Genomic DNA, 18,789 nt, shown 5'->3' on the forward strand with positions numbered 1-18,789 from the left:
AAACCGAAGCTGTCATTTTTCACTGGCAGTCCCTGTTTATCTTTATAGATTAGATAATTATGTACTACTGAGAAGAGCTTGGTATGAACTTACTTTCTTGGTGTATTTCTCCTTCCAAATTAATAATATAAGAAGAGTATTTTTAAAAACCTTAAAAATGACAACATCAACATTTAGAAACATCACTATTGCCCAATTCTCCGGATGACACTGGCCTGACATGGGAAGTTTTCCATTGTCCCAGCCTCTATCTCAAGTCTTGAGAACAGGACGCAGAGCACAGCAAGGACTACCAGACTGTCCCATGATCCTTCTTCAACTTCAAATCACTACATAGCATCAATATATATATTTTTATCTGTATGACTGTCCCCATGTGAAAACCAGCTGTATATTTGAAAGGAAGGTTATTCACTCTTCAGATGATTTTAGGACAGAGTTCCAGTCCACTGCATATTCCTGCGAAAATATAAATTGTAGGACAAATAGATCCCAACTGTGACACGAACCATCACACGGTCACATGACTCAGAACAAGAGTGCACACAGGAATTTACACTGCTGCTGCATAAACACTGACAGGGATTGCTGGCATTGCATAACACCTCCATTGCTGTTTGTTTTGACAAAATAGAGTTGCTTCGAGTCCCATGAGCTGCCTAAGAAAGAACATTTGAACGTCCTTAGTTTCAGTTGACACTGCCAAAAGACTTGTCCTTTCTAGTTTTAATACTTACCTTCAGTGGGAGAAAATTTGTGATTTCATTAAGTAGTTCAAAAGCAGAGAAACCATTTGCAGTTTTATAATCTCAAAAAATTTGGAGTTGTCTCATAATTTTTTCCTTGGCATTAGATGAATGTAAAAAGAATTAAAAGAAAAAGGAAAGAATCCTGTGAAACTTTCCCACTTGTCCACAAAGCCGTGTTACTTTTCTGTAATTAAGAAGACTGAGAGCAACAGAATGAAGTTCTGCTCTGTTTCTGGCTGCCATCAAAATAATACACAGCTCTGGGGACTGACAAGAATGAAACTCACAAAAAGCACTTCAGAGCACTCCCATGAATTGGTGGGAGAGTGCTGAATTTACCAGGGAAATATTCCCTGCTAGAACATTCTGGCAAACACCCATACTTCTACACTAAACTGAAATGCTTACTGAAGAAAGTAACTTTCTGACCCAACTGAATCATTCCAAACACGTCACTCTTGCTGCCAGAAATAAATATTCTCAACCAAAAGCCACATTGAGCAAGTAAGTTGATTCAATAATACATTTTCTGGACTTTTTTTTGTTCCCAAGCTCCAGGATTTTTTAAAGCAATAGCATTTCTTCTGCTTCAACCTTCAGAGCTGACCTTCAATCTTCAGTATTTAGATGCCGCAATATAAACATTCTTCTAAAGCTGGATCCATTAGTGCTGAGCTGACACACTTGGGAACTTCCACAATCTCAATCCAGGAACATTCCAGCTTTCAGGGAACAGGTTTCCTTCACGTTCATTATAAACATAACTCATAGGTCTCACAGACAGCACATCACAGACCAATAAATGTTACATGACAGGAAAATAGTATTTAACCTAGGGGAAACACTTGAAAGAAACAGAGGTAATTCCTGAAAGACTGTTAATATAAGTTGTGTATTAGGGATGCTCTACAAATAACCAAATTTATTTGGAATTTGACCAAGCAAAAAAAAAAAAACAAAAAAAACCACCTTATTCCACAAGAAAATGCAATGCCACTTGAATACACAAGTAATCATGAATTACAAGCAACCACACAGCCAGAAAATTTATATAAATTATGAAAATACATGTAATTTAAAAAGAGAATCATTTTAAATTCATCAAATACTATTAAATACTGTAAAGTAGTAACTTCAGGCAATAGAAAGATGAAGCTGTGACTGCTGCATCTTTAGGAATATCTGACTGAAATATATGATTGGAATTTATCTTTTAATCTCCAAGTGATATTTTGGTTTACTGTTATCATTCTGGTCTGTAGACTGAATATCAAGCAAGCCACTCACAAATCTGAGCAGCTGAAGGGAGCAGGAAAAGAACAACTGGGAGAAGTGCGGGACATCAGGGGTGAAAACCAATGGGATTGAGATCAGTTTCTATCATGATGTTTGTACTACATATAAACCACAATTATTCCAAAGGATGACTGTGTGGAAATGGTGAATATACAGTCTAAAACAAAACAAGCAAAGAAAAATTAAATAACTAGGCTTATTTCTTGGGTATTTCACAGTCAATTCACTTTAAACCTAAGGGGTTTAGGTAGCACACAGTGACCAAGAGCCCAAACACATTTGAAAGTTCCTAGCAAGCAAATTTTCACACCTATTAAGTCATAGGTTTGTTTTGGGATTCTTTAGGCTAAGAATCAGAACTTCTAAACTATGAAACAGTTCAAGGTATCAAGAGTTAGAACTGAGGAGAAGTGACTTGTTTTCACCATTAAATCCAGCCTTGGAAAAAAAACCTAGTTACACACCACATATTATGCTCTGCCTGTTCCATGTAGGAAAACATGTTGCTTTCAACCTTTCCATATCTCTGACATATGCTAATAGGAAAGAGAAAAATCAGCCTAGAGTGTGCAAATAAAGATATTTTCCTTTTTACCTCATGAAAATAATTTCCAGTAAGTATCAAGCAGCCTGAATTGACTAACCTAGAAACATAAAACTTATTTCAAACATTAACAGAATCAATTCCATGAAACAAGTTTATCTTTTGTTCACAAAACCCCCAGAACTTAAAACAGAGCGTAGGAGAATATTTCAAGTAATACTAAAACACGGATACGTCAAATTCTTGTGTTTTGGAACACTGAAAGGCTTTTCATGCTCAAAGTAGCTGTTTTTCCAAGTGGAGCTAACTACCCACCAGAGTGAGAACACACTGGAGCTCATTATATAATTAGTGTATTGGCCTCCTTTCCTATTTCCTATTCTGTGTATGCATAAGATGTTTTATAACTCAAAAGACAAACACCAAAACTGAGGTGCAGATTTCTTTACTGTCAAAAAAAATTCTCCCCTTCCAAATAGGGGCACTGAGCTATAAAAAAGGTTTAATACCACCTTTGGTTAACTCTCATAAATCCATAATTTTTTTCTTTGAAAAAATTTTTTTTTTCTCCATTATCAAAAACTATAACACTGCATGAAAACACTCAAGTGAAATTGTTGCCAGCTGCCAGCCAGTGATCAATACCAAACCTGAGCCACTTCTTATTCAAGCCCTCTTTTTCAGCAGCTCTCCTTCAAGTGTCCCTCTTGGACTGACCTATCTAGGCTCTGTCATTAACGCTGCTCAATCCTAAACAGGCAATTAAGTTTTAACGTGTTTACAGTTGCATAATGTTATTGCTCTGGAATGAAACTCTCTCGCTGTTCCCTGTCCGCTTTGGAGCTGGAAGCAGAATCAACTGCCTGGCATTTGGCAAGCCAAGAGCCAAAGGACTCCTCGCTCACAGCCAGCAGGTACCAAACATATGCCCAAGAGCAAAATGGAAAAGCGTATAGCAAGCCCAAGTCTCCATGGCAATAAGTAGGTTCCCAGTTACCATCCTGAGTGAGTTGCCTGAATTTATGCAGAGTGTTCCCTGAGCCTGAACTACAAAGCACAAAATCCAGACTTCAGTGCTGGGAGCTTCCAGAAGCACAAGGAGACATAAATGGAGAAAGGTAGAATTTGGCAGCTTGGCAAAAGGAATGTGGGAGCAGAAGGAAAAGAGAGGTAGAAACATGTCAGCTCCACGTTCTCCTCCCTGTAAACTGCCCTTCCCCAATCCAACACATTCCTGATGTGTCCTATGTGGGGTGCAGGGGGTAAAATACCAGAACCCAAACCTAGATCCAGCCTCTTGCTCCTCTGACAATGAGAGGTTTTCCTTTCACCACACGAATCTGAGACATCACACACACAGCAGCAAAGTCTGGAGGAGGAGCCTCCAAACCCTTGTGCACAGTGCACTGGAATAATTCACTACAGCCTGTCCAAAGCTGGACTACCAGAACCCTTACTGCCTGGCCTCCTGCATTTAATTTTCCCTAAATGCAGCAGAACAATGCTGTTACGTACACAACAACAGGGGCAAAACCTTGTGCAAAACCAGATCTTCGTGCATCACTGGAGAGCCAGTGTTCCCTGATCACACACTGCTTTGGACTGAAGGGACACAGGGCAACCTCCCAGGCTCCACCATTACACCCAGACCTCCATCCATCCAGCACAGGGAACACAAGTCACACGTGTGACAACACATGGTCCCTACAAGCCTGTTTGCCACTCGTGCTGCAAGGCAAAACCAAGTCACAGCTGCATCATGCAACTACTCTGTAGTCTGAGAAACTAAGCCAAGGGAACATGAAGTTGTTTAAACAAGTCAGGAAACCTCATCCAGTCACTCCTATTAAAACCTGCAGTTTGCTCTGCATCTTCTGTAGAGTAACCAGCCTTGGGATCATCAGAACATTCAGAATCTGTAATTTCAGAATCAGATAGTTTGTTAATCTTTTCACCAGCCTTGACAAATCAACACAGCTTGTTCCAAGCAGGGTAGATCGAACAGGGTGATCAATTAATTCAGAGCAGACACAACCCGTTTTTATGCCAGCCTTTTAAATCCCTTTTAAAGCTACAGATGTGTATCAAATCAACCAGTGAAAAACTCTACCGAAGCACCTGGTTTTCCCCCCAGGGCTTTCTCCAAATACTCAGTTGAGGGGGCAAACAGTGCAAGTTAGCAGAACGCACAGAGGATTAACAAGACATGAACATACTGAGCACTAACTTGAAATACCAGTTTTAAGTTATTTTCTTCAGTTGTCTTTGTAAAAATACTTATGAAACTTTGCCTCTATTCAGGCAACACCATGGATCTTCTGAGTAAGGAAGTTCAAAACCTGAAGCATTACAACAGCATGCATAGGAAATGCAGAAGCAGCCTTCAGACTTGCATGAAACTTGGCATCTATTCATATGCAACGGTAGCAGAAAACCTTCTTCTAATCACTTCACTGTGGTACGGCTATGCAAAGAGTTCCACCTTAGCTGCTCCTCAGTGTACAAGAATATGCCCCCTGAAATGGCTGAGAAGGCACAAAAGTATTCAGAACCATACCGAACTTGTTTTCCTTGAAAAAAATGTCCAAATCAGCTAAAATATGCATCAGGAAAACTTTAGTCATCGTTGAAAAACAGGCTTTTCAACTTGGGATGGCTGCTTTTTGCAGAGCAGTAATTGCTGAGAACAGTTGATAACTAAGTAATCCTTTCCAATACCATACCACTCCAACCCTCAAGATTCCAGAATAACAGCTTAATTTAATGCAGAATAAGGCTACAATACTTGGGGAAGTTAGAAAAATCGGTGCCTCTCAGTGACACTCTGAATCAGTGAATTCTAAGGGTTTCACAATCCAAGTTACCACATTCCTGCACCCCCAGCCTAGTCTATTTTGATTAGGAACTAATACAGTAAAGCAGCAGCACAAATTAGGTGTAGCTTTAGGCATCTCCATTTTTGGAGTTTATGTCAGTGAAGAAACCTACCCACACCCATACCCACCATGGCAAAAGGAGAATACACTTGTACTTAATTAAAGAGCAAGAATCTTGCATTACCAGTTTGACAAGATACAGGACAAAACCACCCCATCTTTAATATGACAGTAGAGGGATTTCACTGAAGTTTCTCCTCTCCTCACACAAAGCTGGTCATGATTTCAAGATTTCTTGGTATTCCATGCTGGATGGAACAGCTTGCAATCCTCCTTGGGGATGCCAAACTGTAGAACTGCAAGATATACTAAGAAGATTTAAGAAGCTCTGTAATTTTCCTGGGATCCCTATTCTGCAGACTAAACAGCTGCAGCAAGATCTTTTAAGTTGCTAACAACACTGAATTGTAAGCTTACTTGGAAAAGAGGAAAATATTTTTCTGCGCATTAACTCTAAACATACTGCACTCACAAGAAACAGCACAATTCTGGCTCAGCTGGCATTAAATATTAAATTCCTATGACTCTTATGAATTAAAAAATTATTTAACCCTACATACTACATTCTAGTCATACTACATGAGTAATAATGCACAGTTTTTTACAAACAGACCCAGAACAAGACCTATCATGCACAATTATTTCAGTGACAAGATACTCCTGCTTGCAAAAACTGTGAGCAGAGGCTGAGGCCCTGCCCAATTCTAATCATTCATCTTGGCCTCTGGTTGCCAGCTTTCATTCTGTGGCTAGCAGCTGAAAAGTACATTTTTCACACTTTGTTAAGAGGGAATGCTTGGGAATATCTGAATAAGGCTGTCCAAGCCACCCTCATTAAACAAGCACCAGCATGTACTTCCCCCACAGTGCTCTCCTATTATATACATGTATTTATTATTTTTGCCAAGTGATGAACACTTCAGTCTTATAATTTCAAACTTGTTTAAGCAAGTAATACTCACTGAGGACAGATACGTGCCTTCAGCAGGAAATTCGACTTACCAGCTCCTCACATTTTGTTTTTTCCTACTTCTCTGTACTCTATCACCCTAGTTTACAGGCTGAGTGGATTTATTGGGCAAGCTGAAGCTAAATATGTCCAAATCTGTGACATTCTGAATAAATTCTACTAGACCATTCCATGAAAAAGTTGTTCCATTTTAGCAAATACTCCAAAACAAAGAAATTCCAAAGTCCACACATAAAAAGCACAGTCACAGGTCCTACAACAAACATGTCTGCTATCTAAACACAGAAAAAAACAGGAAAAAATCAGCAACATATATTGAACATTGAAGAGCTGTTTTAGGGGGTGGGTTAAAGCTTTTTTTTAAAGTTCAAAGTAATTTTTTTGTCTACCACAAAAAAAAAAAATCCATAATGAACAGTTCTAAACTTGATGACTACCAGAACCCAGACAGCAGAAGGAAACCAGGGAGATGAGCAAAGCTATAACGCAAAGGAATAGAGTATCAATCAATCAGTAAGTTATAAATTAAAAATAAATTAATTAATAAAAGACAGGGGCAGGCTGTCAATATGGTGTTTACCTCTAATAAATGCTGAAGTGAAAGACAGTTGCTGGGGAACCTGTGAAGCTCCTATCCACACTGGACTAAAACCAAGGGAAAGATAATGCAACAGGGAAGCCCTGCAGCCTCCTACTCTATTCAGACAAAAGAAATGCTTGGCCCATTTCTCCTCCTCTCCTTTCCAATACTTAATCTTTTATAATCATTGTACAAAAGTCAGGAGAGGCTTATACTAGTAATTTGTAGCTCCAGTGGGATTAGAGTTACACCAACATCACTATCAACATAGAGACCCTGGGAGGGGAAAAGGACAGCAAATCCTAAAAGGCTGTTCCATTTCCACTTTACATGAAGCAAAGTAATTCCAGATTTCTTGAGACAAAGACTCAACTTTTGGAAGGTAATGGTGTAGAACCACACCCTCCAAAGACATTCTGAAAACTCAAGCGGTATGTTTTAAAAAGTAAATTACTGGATGCACCTGCCTCGTGCTCTTTAACATAAGGCTAAAAGAATGTTATGACCTTTCAAGCCTTTTCCCATGAACTACAAAAAGGTGGTCATGCTGTATGAAAAATACATTACCCAAGAATAACAAAAAGATTCACAGTGGTATGTATCCTAAGGCATCCCTGAAATTATCTAAACCCTTATATGAAATTATCTAAATTTTGGTTATTCCCCCAAATGCACTACAGTAAATAGAGCTTTGAAGGGATAAGTTGAAATTAGGAGTTTACCTTATACAGCCATAAAAATTTGGAAAGCCCAACCAGATTCACCCACACATCCAATATCCCACTCCACACGGGCTCTGCTTTTCCAGCCTTGGGTCTGCTGGGTGCAACATCATTCTTTATATCCACATTACATTAACTGAAGAACTCTTAACAAGAGAATTTATTCATTTTTAATTTGGATCAGAAGTTTCTTTTACTTCTGGGTTTCCAAAGCAGTCCATGTCTTAAATGAGAGTAGAAGCAAGAGATTCAAATATGAGATGCATTCTGGACTTTAAATAAACTACACAACAGAACCTCAAACTATATAAAATTACAGAGTCCAGCTTCCCACTGGGAACAGCAAATCCACAAACACAAGCTACAGTATAAGCACAGCAAATAAGCACAGAATTTAGGTCTGGTACTATTAGTTCAGCAAGGCTAACAGAGTCTCATGATTCCCAGCATATTCAGCCCACAGATTTCCCAATTGTGGATAGGAATGCAAAGAAAATGAGCGTTTTGACTCTAACATTCTACTGGCAAAAGTTTATATTGTTAAATAATTGTGACAGGCTCACATAGGACAATTGAGAATCCACAACTCAAATCCACAAAACCACGGTTTAAACCCTGTCACTGATCAAGACAGCAGTCCCTTCAGATATGTACAAAACTCCCTTTTTTCCCAGTTTTCTTTTTTAAGATAATTTGGGGCTGCACATTGAAAAAACTTTCATATCAAGCATTCTGTAAAGCAAATGAGCACATGAACATGTTGAGATCTCTCCCCTCCTTTTCATGGCTGTGCTCGAATATTCAAAAATAATTTAATAAAAGTGCTCACTATTTATAATCATGGATATAGTACCAATAAAAAAACAGGAATTTATGATCCTCTTTATTGAGTGAGCTCTCTCCACAGTGAAGAACATTTCGCTTTTATACCAAGGATTTTGGTGGCCAAAATTCCTTTTCAAGTAATTCAAAATAAACTCCATTTCTCAGCACTGAACATTGTCAGTTGAAGACAATGATCAATAGACTTCATCAACTGCAAGGCCGTTTCTTTGCATGAACATTCACAGATCTTTCAACCATACATCAAACCAGACTCAACTTTGTACAGACCAACACAGAAATTCTTCATTTAAACTGCACATTTAAGGTGGCTCTGTTTTGTTTGGCTTTTTTACCTATGTAAATTACTCAGCTCCATAGGCTTACATAATTAAATCCTTATACTGTGCACTGTTCTGTAAATTTGTGGTAGGAAAAGAAAATCTCACTTCTCTCAACAGTACAGTGTTTAACAATCTCCATGCTTTACACATTTTTACCAGATAATCTACCCTGCCATTCTATATAAAAGGTAAACATGCCTCTAAAAGAAATGTATTAAGTGTATAGAATCAAATTTTATGTGCATTTATATGAGAGGTAAGATTACCTCTCAAAGGTAAAAAGCAAAAAAAGGCAAGAACTGTGCTTCAGAATATATTTCTACAACTGGATACCCAACTCTAGTACGTACTAGCAATAGGAGTAAAGCAAAACACAGCAGGTCTCAGACCATACTCAGAGATTAATATTCTACAGAGAAAGAAAGAAAAAAGGAGAAAATGTTAATTAAATTTAAAAAATAAAACCAAAAGCTGCCTGTTTTCTTATCATAACAAAAAAAATGCTTGTTTTCTAAAAGGAAGTTCATTTTTCTTCTTAACAAAACTCAAAAGGTTGCAAATCAAATTTTTCAAGCTTTTTTCCAAGTGGCCCTTTAAACAAATCCTTGTTTAAAATCTGTGCTGAAGATATCTGATTATGCTCAATACTGTTCATGTAAGGATCTTTTCATTAAGGAATCATAGAATCCTAGAATGATTTGGGTTGGAAGGGACCTTAAAGTTCACCTCTGCCATGGCAGGGACACCTTCCCCTAGACCAGCTTGCTCAGAGCTCCATCCAGCCTGGACTTGAACCCTGGTGCACTTCACAGAATTCGTAAAACAGAAGACTAATTCTACATATTTCTCTTTCTGAAAACATAACCAGAAGACAGATGAATTACAGGAATATGTTGACTGTTCTTATTCATATATCCACCAATAACCATGGCACATTTCAGATCCAACCAAAATTATATTTCTGTTAAGATCTCCATTACCATCCTCAAAAACCATATCCTCAGTAGACAGGAGCACAAACACAAGAGCAAAGTTCAAGGCTACTGCAGAGCAGCAGAAGAGAAGATTAAGCAACAAAGCTTCTCTTTAGAAAAATGCTGCAGCTCCAGCCACTGAAGGAACAGGCCACAGTCTTGTCAGGCTGATCAGAAGAAAAGGAACTGATTTTCAGTAGAGCTTACATGAAAACAAAGGTCAAGTCTGAAACAGATAAAGGTCACAGGCAAAAACCAAGGGAACCAGCTACTCACATCAGCTTAGAGGAAAACAGCACATCCAAATAAAAGTGAGCATTTACTTGGACTTGTAATCACACTCCTCCAATTCTAAGTATCCAAACTCCCAGAGCAACCTCCTCAAGTGACCTACAGATACGGATTCAGCTCCCTACACAATCATCTGGAGTTTCCTAGTTGTGGAAACATTATTTCCCTGTGCCTCTGTGAAAAAGTCAAGTTGAATAAAAAATTCGCTCCATTCAGTAGCAAAAGAATAATTCTTCTTTCAGCCTAGAGAATGTGAAAACATTTTTCCTGGCAAGAATTGCATTACATTTACACTTGGGGAACCCACAGGCAGGATTACAAAAAAAGACTCTTGAAAAGTTATGAGCATCCAGATTACCTGACACATACAACACAATTTATCTCTTCTCAATATTTGTAGCAAGAGATTATGGTGAGTATTTTCTAATGTGTGTCAACAGATACCAGAGAACCTTAAAGACTTTAAGTGACTTAAGCTGCCTAAATTGCCACAAGCATCTTACACCAAGACCTCTGTCATATTCCTTTAAAAGTGGAAAACTAAAAAATAAATTCCAAGATTCAATTCTGAAGTATATTCATGCAGTTTGGAGATGCAATGCTAATTTAGGAAGAGGTGGAAAAGAAAATACTAATAGGCACTTAAAATGTTCTTTCCAAAAATTCAAGGACTCTGACGACACTCTTAACTGTAAGGGGCCTGTGTATATTAAAACACAATGTGTCCTCCTAATTCTATGATCAAAACCTACAGTAAATGAAACCAACATTCAACTCTCCTAAATATAAAGAATAAAACAAAGTCTCAGGCCAATGGACATTAAAACACTAAGAATTTGTAAGAGGGGAGGGGATTGTGTTCTTAATTCATATTTATCTTAAAAATAAAAAATAAAAATAAAAAAAGGCCAAGGGTTTTAGTTGGTTTTTTTCCCTGGAATTGTAATTATATAGCAACATTGAATCTTCAAGTCTTAATAAACATCTTCAAAGCACTTTTTAGTTATACTCTTCAAAAAGAATGGAGGAAAAAAAATTAAAGGTAACAGAGGAAGAATTCTCTAAATACCAAAAGACACTACCTGATGTACCAGAGGCTACAGGCAAGCTAGCACTGATGAAAGCATACATGTTATGTTCACCTGGTTCTAAATATATCTTTTAAATACTTTGTTTTGATTATAGCTCATTTCACCATATATACACACTGTTTTTAGGCTACGGGTTAGACTAGAGCACCCCAAGCATTACTGAACCCACTGTCAGACATATGTCCACAGTAGCACAAGAGTAGGGGGAAATAATCAGTAGCTCCTGTGTCAGGGCCTCATCCACTACCAAAACCAAATGCAAAGTGTTCTGTGCAGACACCAAAACATTCTTCCTACAAATAAACTAAGGGAAATTAAAAAATTAGTTTTGGACTTCACCAAATCTGCTAATTAAGGGGATGGATGGGACATCATTCAGCAGTAAAACAGCAATAAATTTCACCCCAAATTAAACAGCAGTAAAATTCACCCTCAAATACAAGGAAACTCCAAATTAATTCCAAATTTAATCTAGCTAAACGGACTATTTATAATCAAGCAAAACTTAAATTAAAAGCACAGTATAAACAGCAAATAGCTAACAATAGACAAACAGATGTCAGCTGGACAGGGGTGGGATGTTTCAATAAACAAACCCAAACATATCCGCATGAGAAACCAAGACGACAGAACCAATTCTGGAGACTTGGTGCTCAGTATACTCCAGAGCATTATTTAAGTGTAACTACTAGTTTTTGCCCAAACATAGAGCATTATTTCAGATAAATTCATACTTTGAAGCTTCAAAGCAAAAGGTGTCTGTTTCTATGTCTTGAAAAGAAAGAAGTATTAGGGAAGCTGAGGTTTATTGATAATCAGTGAGAATTCTGAATGTTAACTCCTATCTCTGTCTGACTTAAAATTAGTGTAAAGCCAAATCAGTTCAGTAATTTACTAACAGTAAGAGCTAAGTAAAATTTAGCAACTGAAACTCAATAGAGATGTCTGAAAACACAACAGGAAGAGCCCTGTTCATCTTTGCTGTCAGAATAGGGCGGGAGCAGTGGAGGATGTGCCTGCTCTGACATCCATGTGAAACCCTTTGGCACCTCCAGGATTCCTAGGCACTCTGCTGAGATTAATGGCTATTATTCAGAAGTCAGCACCAGCTGCTGCCAGAGTAAGAAGTGCAAGCTATGGCACCTCGGGGCTGAGCATCTGGGAATGCTGGAAACAAAGCTGTACTTCAAGTCCTGAGGAAATTCCAGCTGCTGCAGAGCCTGGCAAGGCCTTTGCTTAATGTCTTTTCTGCCACTGTGTTCTTCGTATTAGGTACAATTCAAAACCTCACTTCTATGTCTATGACATCCTGTATTACTCAAAACCTGGCTGGAGGAAATCCAAATGCCACTACTGAGAAAATAGCAACGAAATCCTTAAGCCCATCATTTAAAAACAACGCCAGGACAGTCTTTTGGCCAGGTGTTTTGATATTTCTTATGTGCGAGGTATTGACTATTTCTGAGATTGTCTAAGGAACATCACTCTATAGGGACATACCTGAATTTCACTGAATACAAATATGAACTGACACACACCATTTTTAACTGAAGTGTGAAGTAGTGATAAAATATTTACTATGGATAGAAAGCAATTAGTTATTTTGGATACCTTCTACAGAAAAAAAAAATGAGGCATGATAAATTTAAGATCAAAAGATCAGAGGTGCAAGATTAATATGCTTAGTATGTGTTGCTTCATACTTTCATTGTATTTATCAGCTTATAAAATTAACATATGTATTAAAATTTTCATCCTGATACCAACTGCTGTGAATTCACTGACTGTGCTTTTATTTGTGATAGGCACCAGAGTCACTGGAGATTAAACTATTTTTCACCATCCAAAACAAGCATCATGTTTTCATTTACATAAAACATTTACATGAAATTCTATCAGCAAAATGAATCCTGGCCTGCAACACTTTAATAGCAAGAACTGTAGTAATTTGGGCCTCATCTACCTTAGTTTCAAAATTTAACCTTTAAATACAATTTTACAGATTAAATTTGAAGCACAAAATCTCAAATTTTGTAGAATGCACTCTGAAAGGCACTTAAAGGGCATCATTAAATCCAAAAAGGCCACAATTAGTATCACAAATGAATGCATTTATGTTATAAAGCTTTTCAAGTAAAAAGCTAATGTTCTTTTTTTTTCCTGTGAATAATCATAGAAATAATAAAATTAAGCTCTAGCACAGCAGTTTGATTTCCTCAAGCTCAATTTCCAAGGTTAGAGTACAGTTTGACTGGGGTAATCTGTAACAGAAGGAAACTCCCAGAAAACAAAGAGCATTGCCAAGAATCCAGTTATTTTATCAAGACACTGGTGATGTATTTCACTTCCAGCTGTCCACACTAAAAACCCAGAAAGTCAGCTTTACATTGAGTAAGTGTAAGAGATAAAGCATACCTATATAAGACTAAAATGCTCTCCTCTCAGTGACTGAGACATCCACAAAAGCTGCCTTACCCTAAACAGCTATCCCAGGTTTACGGAGCTAGAACTGATGCCTTAAATTCCCAGCTGCCCACCACACTAAGTGTGTGCTTCTCTGTGACCCCAAAATCTACATCACTGCTGCAGGAAAAACTGCATTTACTTTTAGAATCTAAGAGATGCAAATACTGATTTGCCATTTTGAAATTAATTATATACACACCAGTATGAGCTTCTTTCTTATACACAGAAAACTCAGTGAATGTAAGGAATTAAGCATAGGGATGTCATCAGAAATAGAGTTTCTTCATAGCAAAACTAGAAGGGTAATTCTGGTATAGAAGAAATCCATCTGGCACTCCTGCTTTTAGACCAGGACTTCCCATCAGTCATCAGAATGGTCTAAAAACTGTCTGGTTCAGCTAAAGATGTTTTCAGCTAAAACAGGAAAAGTGCACATAGAAACAATTCAATTCAATACCCATTAAGATAAAGTAGTCTAAAATCAACTACAAAGACTTGTTACAAGCCAAGCCTGAGAAAGAAGTAATACTTTGGTTACAGAGTGATTTAGCAATTCATGAATTACACTGGTCTTTGTACAGTTAGTTAAACTGACCTTGCAGATCTACGAAATTGAAAACAATGACTATGATCTTAAAAAAAATTAAAATCTACGCTATTCCTTCTTTGAAAAAATATAACACAGCTGTTATTTTATTTAATTTAAAGACTTTACCCTCTTTGAAAACCACAGCTAAACAATGGGTCAGTTGAGGCAGTAGTTCAAAAGAATGCTCTGCTTGAAATAATGAACGAAAAAGTTTGAATAGTTTCAAATATTACTCATCATAAAGTTTTGACAGTGAACACGTATTAGAATTTTAAAAAAATCTTTTTCACCTCATCAAAAATTTACACCCATGAAGGAACTGACTCTACCACAACAACAACAAAAACTGTCCAATACAAGAGCTACTTCTGATGTAGCAATAATAATGAAAGTATTTCTGATTTTTGAAAGCACCACTTGAACTAAGCACCACTGAGGACAAAAACAGCAGTTCCACAGCATGAAAACAGTATTTTCTAACAGCAATCTACAAAAATCCATACGCTGCTGTATGTTTATATAAAACTGTAGTAAAATTTCCCCCTCAACTGACTTGCTTTTCCAATAGATTTCACATGAAACCATGCAATTATGGCATTCTTGAAAAGAGAAACTGTTTATTAATCTTTCCAAAATGTTTAGAAAGTGATGTTTACATGCAAGTGGCCTCCTAGATTTAGGAAGGAAGACTGAGAACCGAAAAGGAAAAAGGGGAACAGAAATGTTGAGAGCTGGGATGATTCTGGTCAGCCACAAACTCAGGTCTTACACTTTGCAGGTAATGCAAGTGGTTAATGGCCTCCATTAGTGTAGTAAACGTGACAGAGGATGAGGAGAAGCCACAATTATTACAACAAAAAATAAAAAAAATGATCTTTGCCTGCAGCACATGATTTAACACGGGCAGCAGCAAAGGCTGGAAACATCTTTCTGATTTTCATCATTGTAACAGAACTAGATGAACAGGTGTAACATTTTCGTTTCTATCCTCAGTAATTACTGGCACCAATTACCACAGCGAGAGTCATACAGTGATTACATTATAATGAGAGCAGTGAAAGAGGAGGACTTAACACTGTTTTAAAGGGTATAAACAGTAACTACAATATTTAAGGATATGGGAATACTTGTAAAAGCATCATTGTGTCATGTTTGGGACAACAACCACCATGCCAGAAAGCACAAGGCTGTCAAACAGTTAACCAATACCTGAAAGTAACCCCTGCTTTGCCTAGAACCAAATGCTTCTCAACATGTTCAAAGTCCATTTGTATTATTTTTAACTCGAATGGATAAACCCAACGAGTTCTGTGGACACCAATCACCTTTCCTAACTATGCTCCTTACGTAACAAACCTAACACTGCAGGCCACGTGCATACTCCACAAGGCACTAATTAGGAACTCCTAGCAGAACCAAAAAAAAAAAAAAAACCTTCCAAAAACCAAATCCAAACTTTTCAAAAGTAACTGAACAGGTTAAACAACACACTCAGACTTCTACGTTGCCATGATAACTTAGCATGCATTCAAAAGGTAGCAGTCTTCAAGTTTTTAAATCAAAGTCTGTAATAGTGTCAGAATGGTCTGTCTGGAATTCACAGAATCCCAGAATGCTCTGTTTGGGATTCACAGAATCCCAGAACGGTTTGGGTGGGTAAGGACCTTAAAGTGCATCCAGTTCCAATCCCCTGCCATGGGCAGGGACACCTCCCACTAGACAAGGTATTAATTCTTAGGTACATGAATGAATCAGGCAATTAAGAAATAGCATTTAAAAAGTACAAGGTGCAGAAAAAAGTCCATCAAGTTCTATTGAACAAAAGAATGTAGATACCATTCCACGTTTATGCTAAGCCAAGGAAATTCCAGAAACCGGGAAAGCAGACTGAAAGGTAAGGGCTGCTCTTCCCTGCTTTCCTTGCTTTTGCATCTTTCTCAAAGTGAGCAAGCGCTAACTGATCCAGGATAGAGACATCTTCCCTGAAGACAACCTGACTCTTCAGAACATCAAAACATACAAACACATCAAACATACAAAAAGCCAACAACATACCACAAAGAACGCAAGAATCATTGAAAAATCCCCTCCTTCCCAAACGTCCATACCTGTGGAAGTGCAGTATTGAGCTGCCTCTGCAAGGAATCCCTCTCATGGCCAACCTCATGCAGCTTGCCCTGGGTGAGGGCAAGCGTCTCTTGAGTTTCTCGCAGCGTTTCTAGGAGGCGATCCCTTTCTTCCAGCATGGACACCATTAACTGCTCGAAGTGGGAATCAGCATCTGATTGCAACGGGGAACCTGAACCGTGGCCTCCATTTCCCCCGGCGGGAATCTCGGCCTCACTGATGGTTGGCATCACCTCACACATCATCTTGAAACAAAACGAGACACGACAAAGGCCAGAATTTTCGATCAAGCAAATCTAAACAGGAACTCTGAGTGCTGCCCATAATACCCACTTAGCTCTCCCCACGATAGCATCAGCAAAGGTTGCCAGCACCTTGGTGCTTGCCACTATTTCATTAAGAGTGGAGAGAAGGTACACAGTCAACCTAATCAAGGCTCCGCTTCTTAATGAGAATCTCATGACTCCTTGCAAAACCAGATTTTTGCAGCTACATCTCAAACTGTGACCTCCTTTAAATGGATTTATGTTTTAGTGAGGAGTAAAGTGCTGCTGAGATCTTTTAAAAAAGCACAAAGATAGCACAAATGTATGCAGCCTCACACCAAAAATTATACACTTCATCCAGTAACTGATTACACTGCACATTCTGGGAATCATTATCTGCTTCTTCCACTGCTTCAAACGTACAAAGATTGTATCTACAACAGTACTTTGAGCTTGTGTTGGCTGCAGAAGGCTTATGGTGGTAAAAGTGATGTATGGTAAACGAGTGGTAAATCCAAACAGTCCAATTCGGGAGATAAAAACATGTAAAGGAATTAAAAAAGCAAAAAATTCATTATGAAGTAGTAGCAGCTGTCAATGTGGACAGCAAAAGTAAAGGTAAGCAAAAATAATTAAAGGCGGAGGATGAATGCAGTTCACAATGCAAATGAGAGCACTGCGCTACTGGAAGCGAGCACACTAAACTGGGAGCACCTTTGAGAGACCCTAACAGAGCTAAGGCATTAAGGTTTTAAAAAGCATGGAAAAAAACCCACTTGTGTAATTACCGCACACTGAACCACCAGGAAAGTTCTTCAGGCAACCTCTCTCAAAAGCATAAACTTACAAGAACTTAAGGCAAAATCAGGAAAAGTAGCTCCCCCAACCTCTCAGGTAACACAAACCAGGTTCTCAACCCTAAATTTCACATTCATATCTGAAAATTTTAAAAGAACAATTCATTCTGAGTCTTACTGTGGGTGCTCTTAATCCCTTGAAAGACTTAGAACAGTCAGAAGTGCTTTGTAACATTTCTGTGCATGATTACGAAAAGCCCTGAATTTTCACCACTATGTTACTTACCTTGCTCAACAAAACGAAAAGTCTTGATAAACAGGCCCCAGGTTTCCTGCAGCACCAGTTCGCTGTTTTAACACTTTTCTGTTATCCCCCAAAACATTTTGGATTGCAAAGCACCCATCCAGCTCCAGTCCAATGACTGTTTAATCGAAACACATTAAAAAAAATAAACCTGCCGAGGAAAGAGCAGATCCAGTAAAAAGCAGCAGCTTCAGCTAACTCGCCAAGTCTCCAGCACAGAAGAATGTGAAAATAAACTGTCTCAGCTTCCCATCCCTCTATTACTGGCCCATAGGTCCTGCAACAGCTGGGATGGAGGAATCATGTGCTGAGAAGAAAAAAAAAGTTAAAAAAATAAAAATAATAATAAAAAAAAAAAGTAGTCCGATGCAGAGGTGCAACAAGCTTCAGTAATTCATCGCTCATAAATTCCATTCAGGTCACAATCGCATTATTAAACAGAGTACGGACAGCAGGGGAAAACAGCACGAGCCTTCTTGTAGAGGATTTGGAAAAGCCTCCCTTCTTTTCTCTTCTATTAATTCCAACGGGAACCTCTCCTTCCAGTTCCCTGGGTCTTAGCTCAAACATTTATAATCCCAAGAGCAAGGCGCTGGCGTCGCTTTGGAAGGCGAGCAGGCAGCGAGACCTGTTGTTTTCCTCTGCACTAGTCCCGCAGACCATGCTCCGCAACCGAGAGCGGGGAAAGAAAGGACCTGGCAACTCCGGGAGCACCGGCCCGGTCCCGCCGCTCCCGTTCCCTGCGGAGGGCCCGGCTAACAAAGCTGCAGGCGGAGGACGCGGGGCTCTCCTGCTCCCCCCGCCCGTCTCGGGGAGCACCGGGCCGGGCCTCCCTCCTCGCCTCGCTCGCTCGCCGCCGGAGGCCCCAGCGGCGCCGGGAGCGCGGCCGGCCCGGGCTCCACTCAGCCCCTGCGGAGCGAG

General features: G+C 38.8%; 1 protein-coding gene across 12 annotated transcripts in view; it reads right to left on the reverse strand.

Moving 5' to 3' along the window:
- Nucleotides 1-18,769, reverse strand: part of PPFIA1 (PTPRF interacting protein alpha 1) — a 53,675-nt gene extending 34,906 nt beyond the window's left edge. For 5 of the 12 annotated variants that reach the window (XM_015631369.3, XM_015631371.3, XM_015631373.3 and 2 more), the window contains exons 1-2: nt 17,851-18,767; nt 16,483-16,746 (exon numbers count right to left, since the gene is read on the reverse strand). In XM_015631369.3, the coding sequence (XP_015486855.1) occupies nt 16,483-16,746 (264 nt within the window). In that variant the 5' untranslated portion in view covers nt 17,851-18,767. Of the gene's footprint in view, nt 1-16,482; nt 16,747-17,850 lie in introns of all 12 variants that reach the window. The other 7 variants (XM_015631380.3, XM_015631381.3, XM_015631374.3 and 4 more) reach the window with 3 other exon arrangements.
- Between the last annotated feature and the right edge of the window lie 20 nt (nt 18,770-18,789).

The sequence above is a fragment of the Parus major genome, chromosome 5 (assembly GCF_001522545.3).
Source record: "Parus major isolate Abel chromosome 5, Parus_major1.1, whole genome shotgun sequence".
Lineage (NCBI taxonomy): Eukaryota > Metazoa > Chordata > Aves > Passeriformes > Paridae > Parus > Parus major.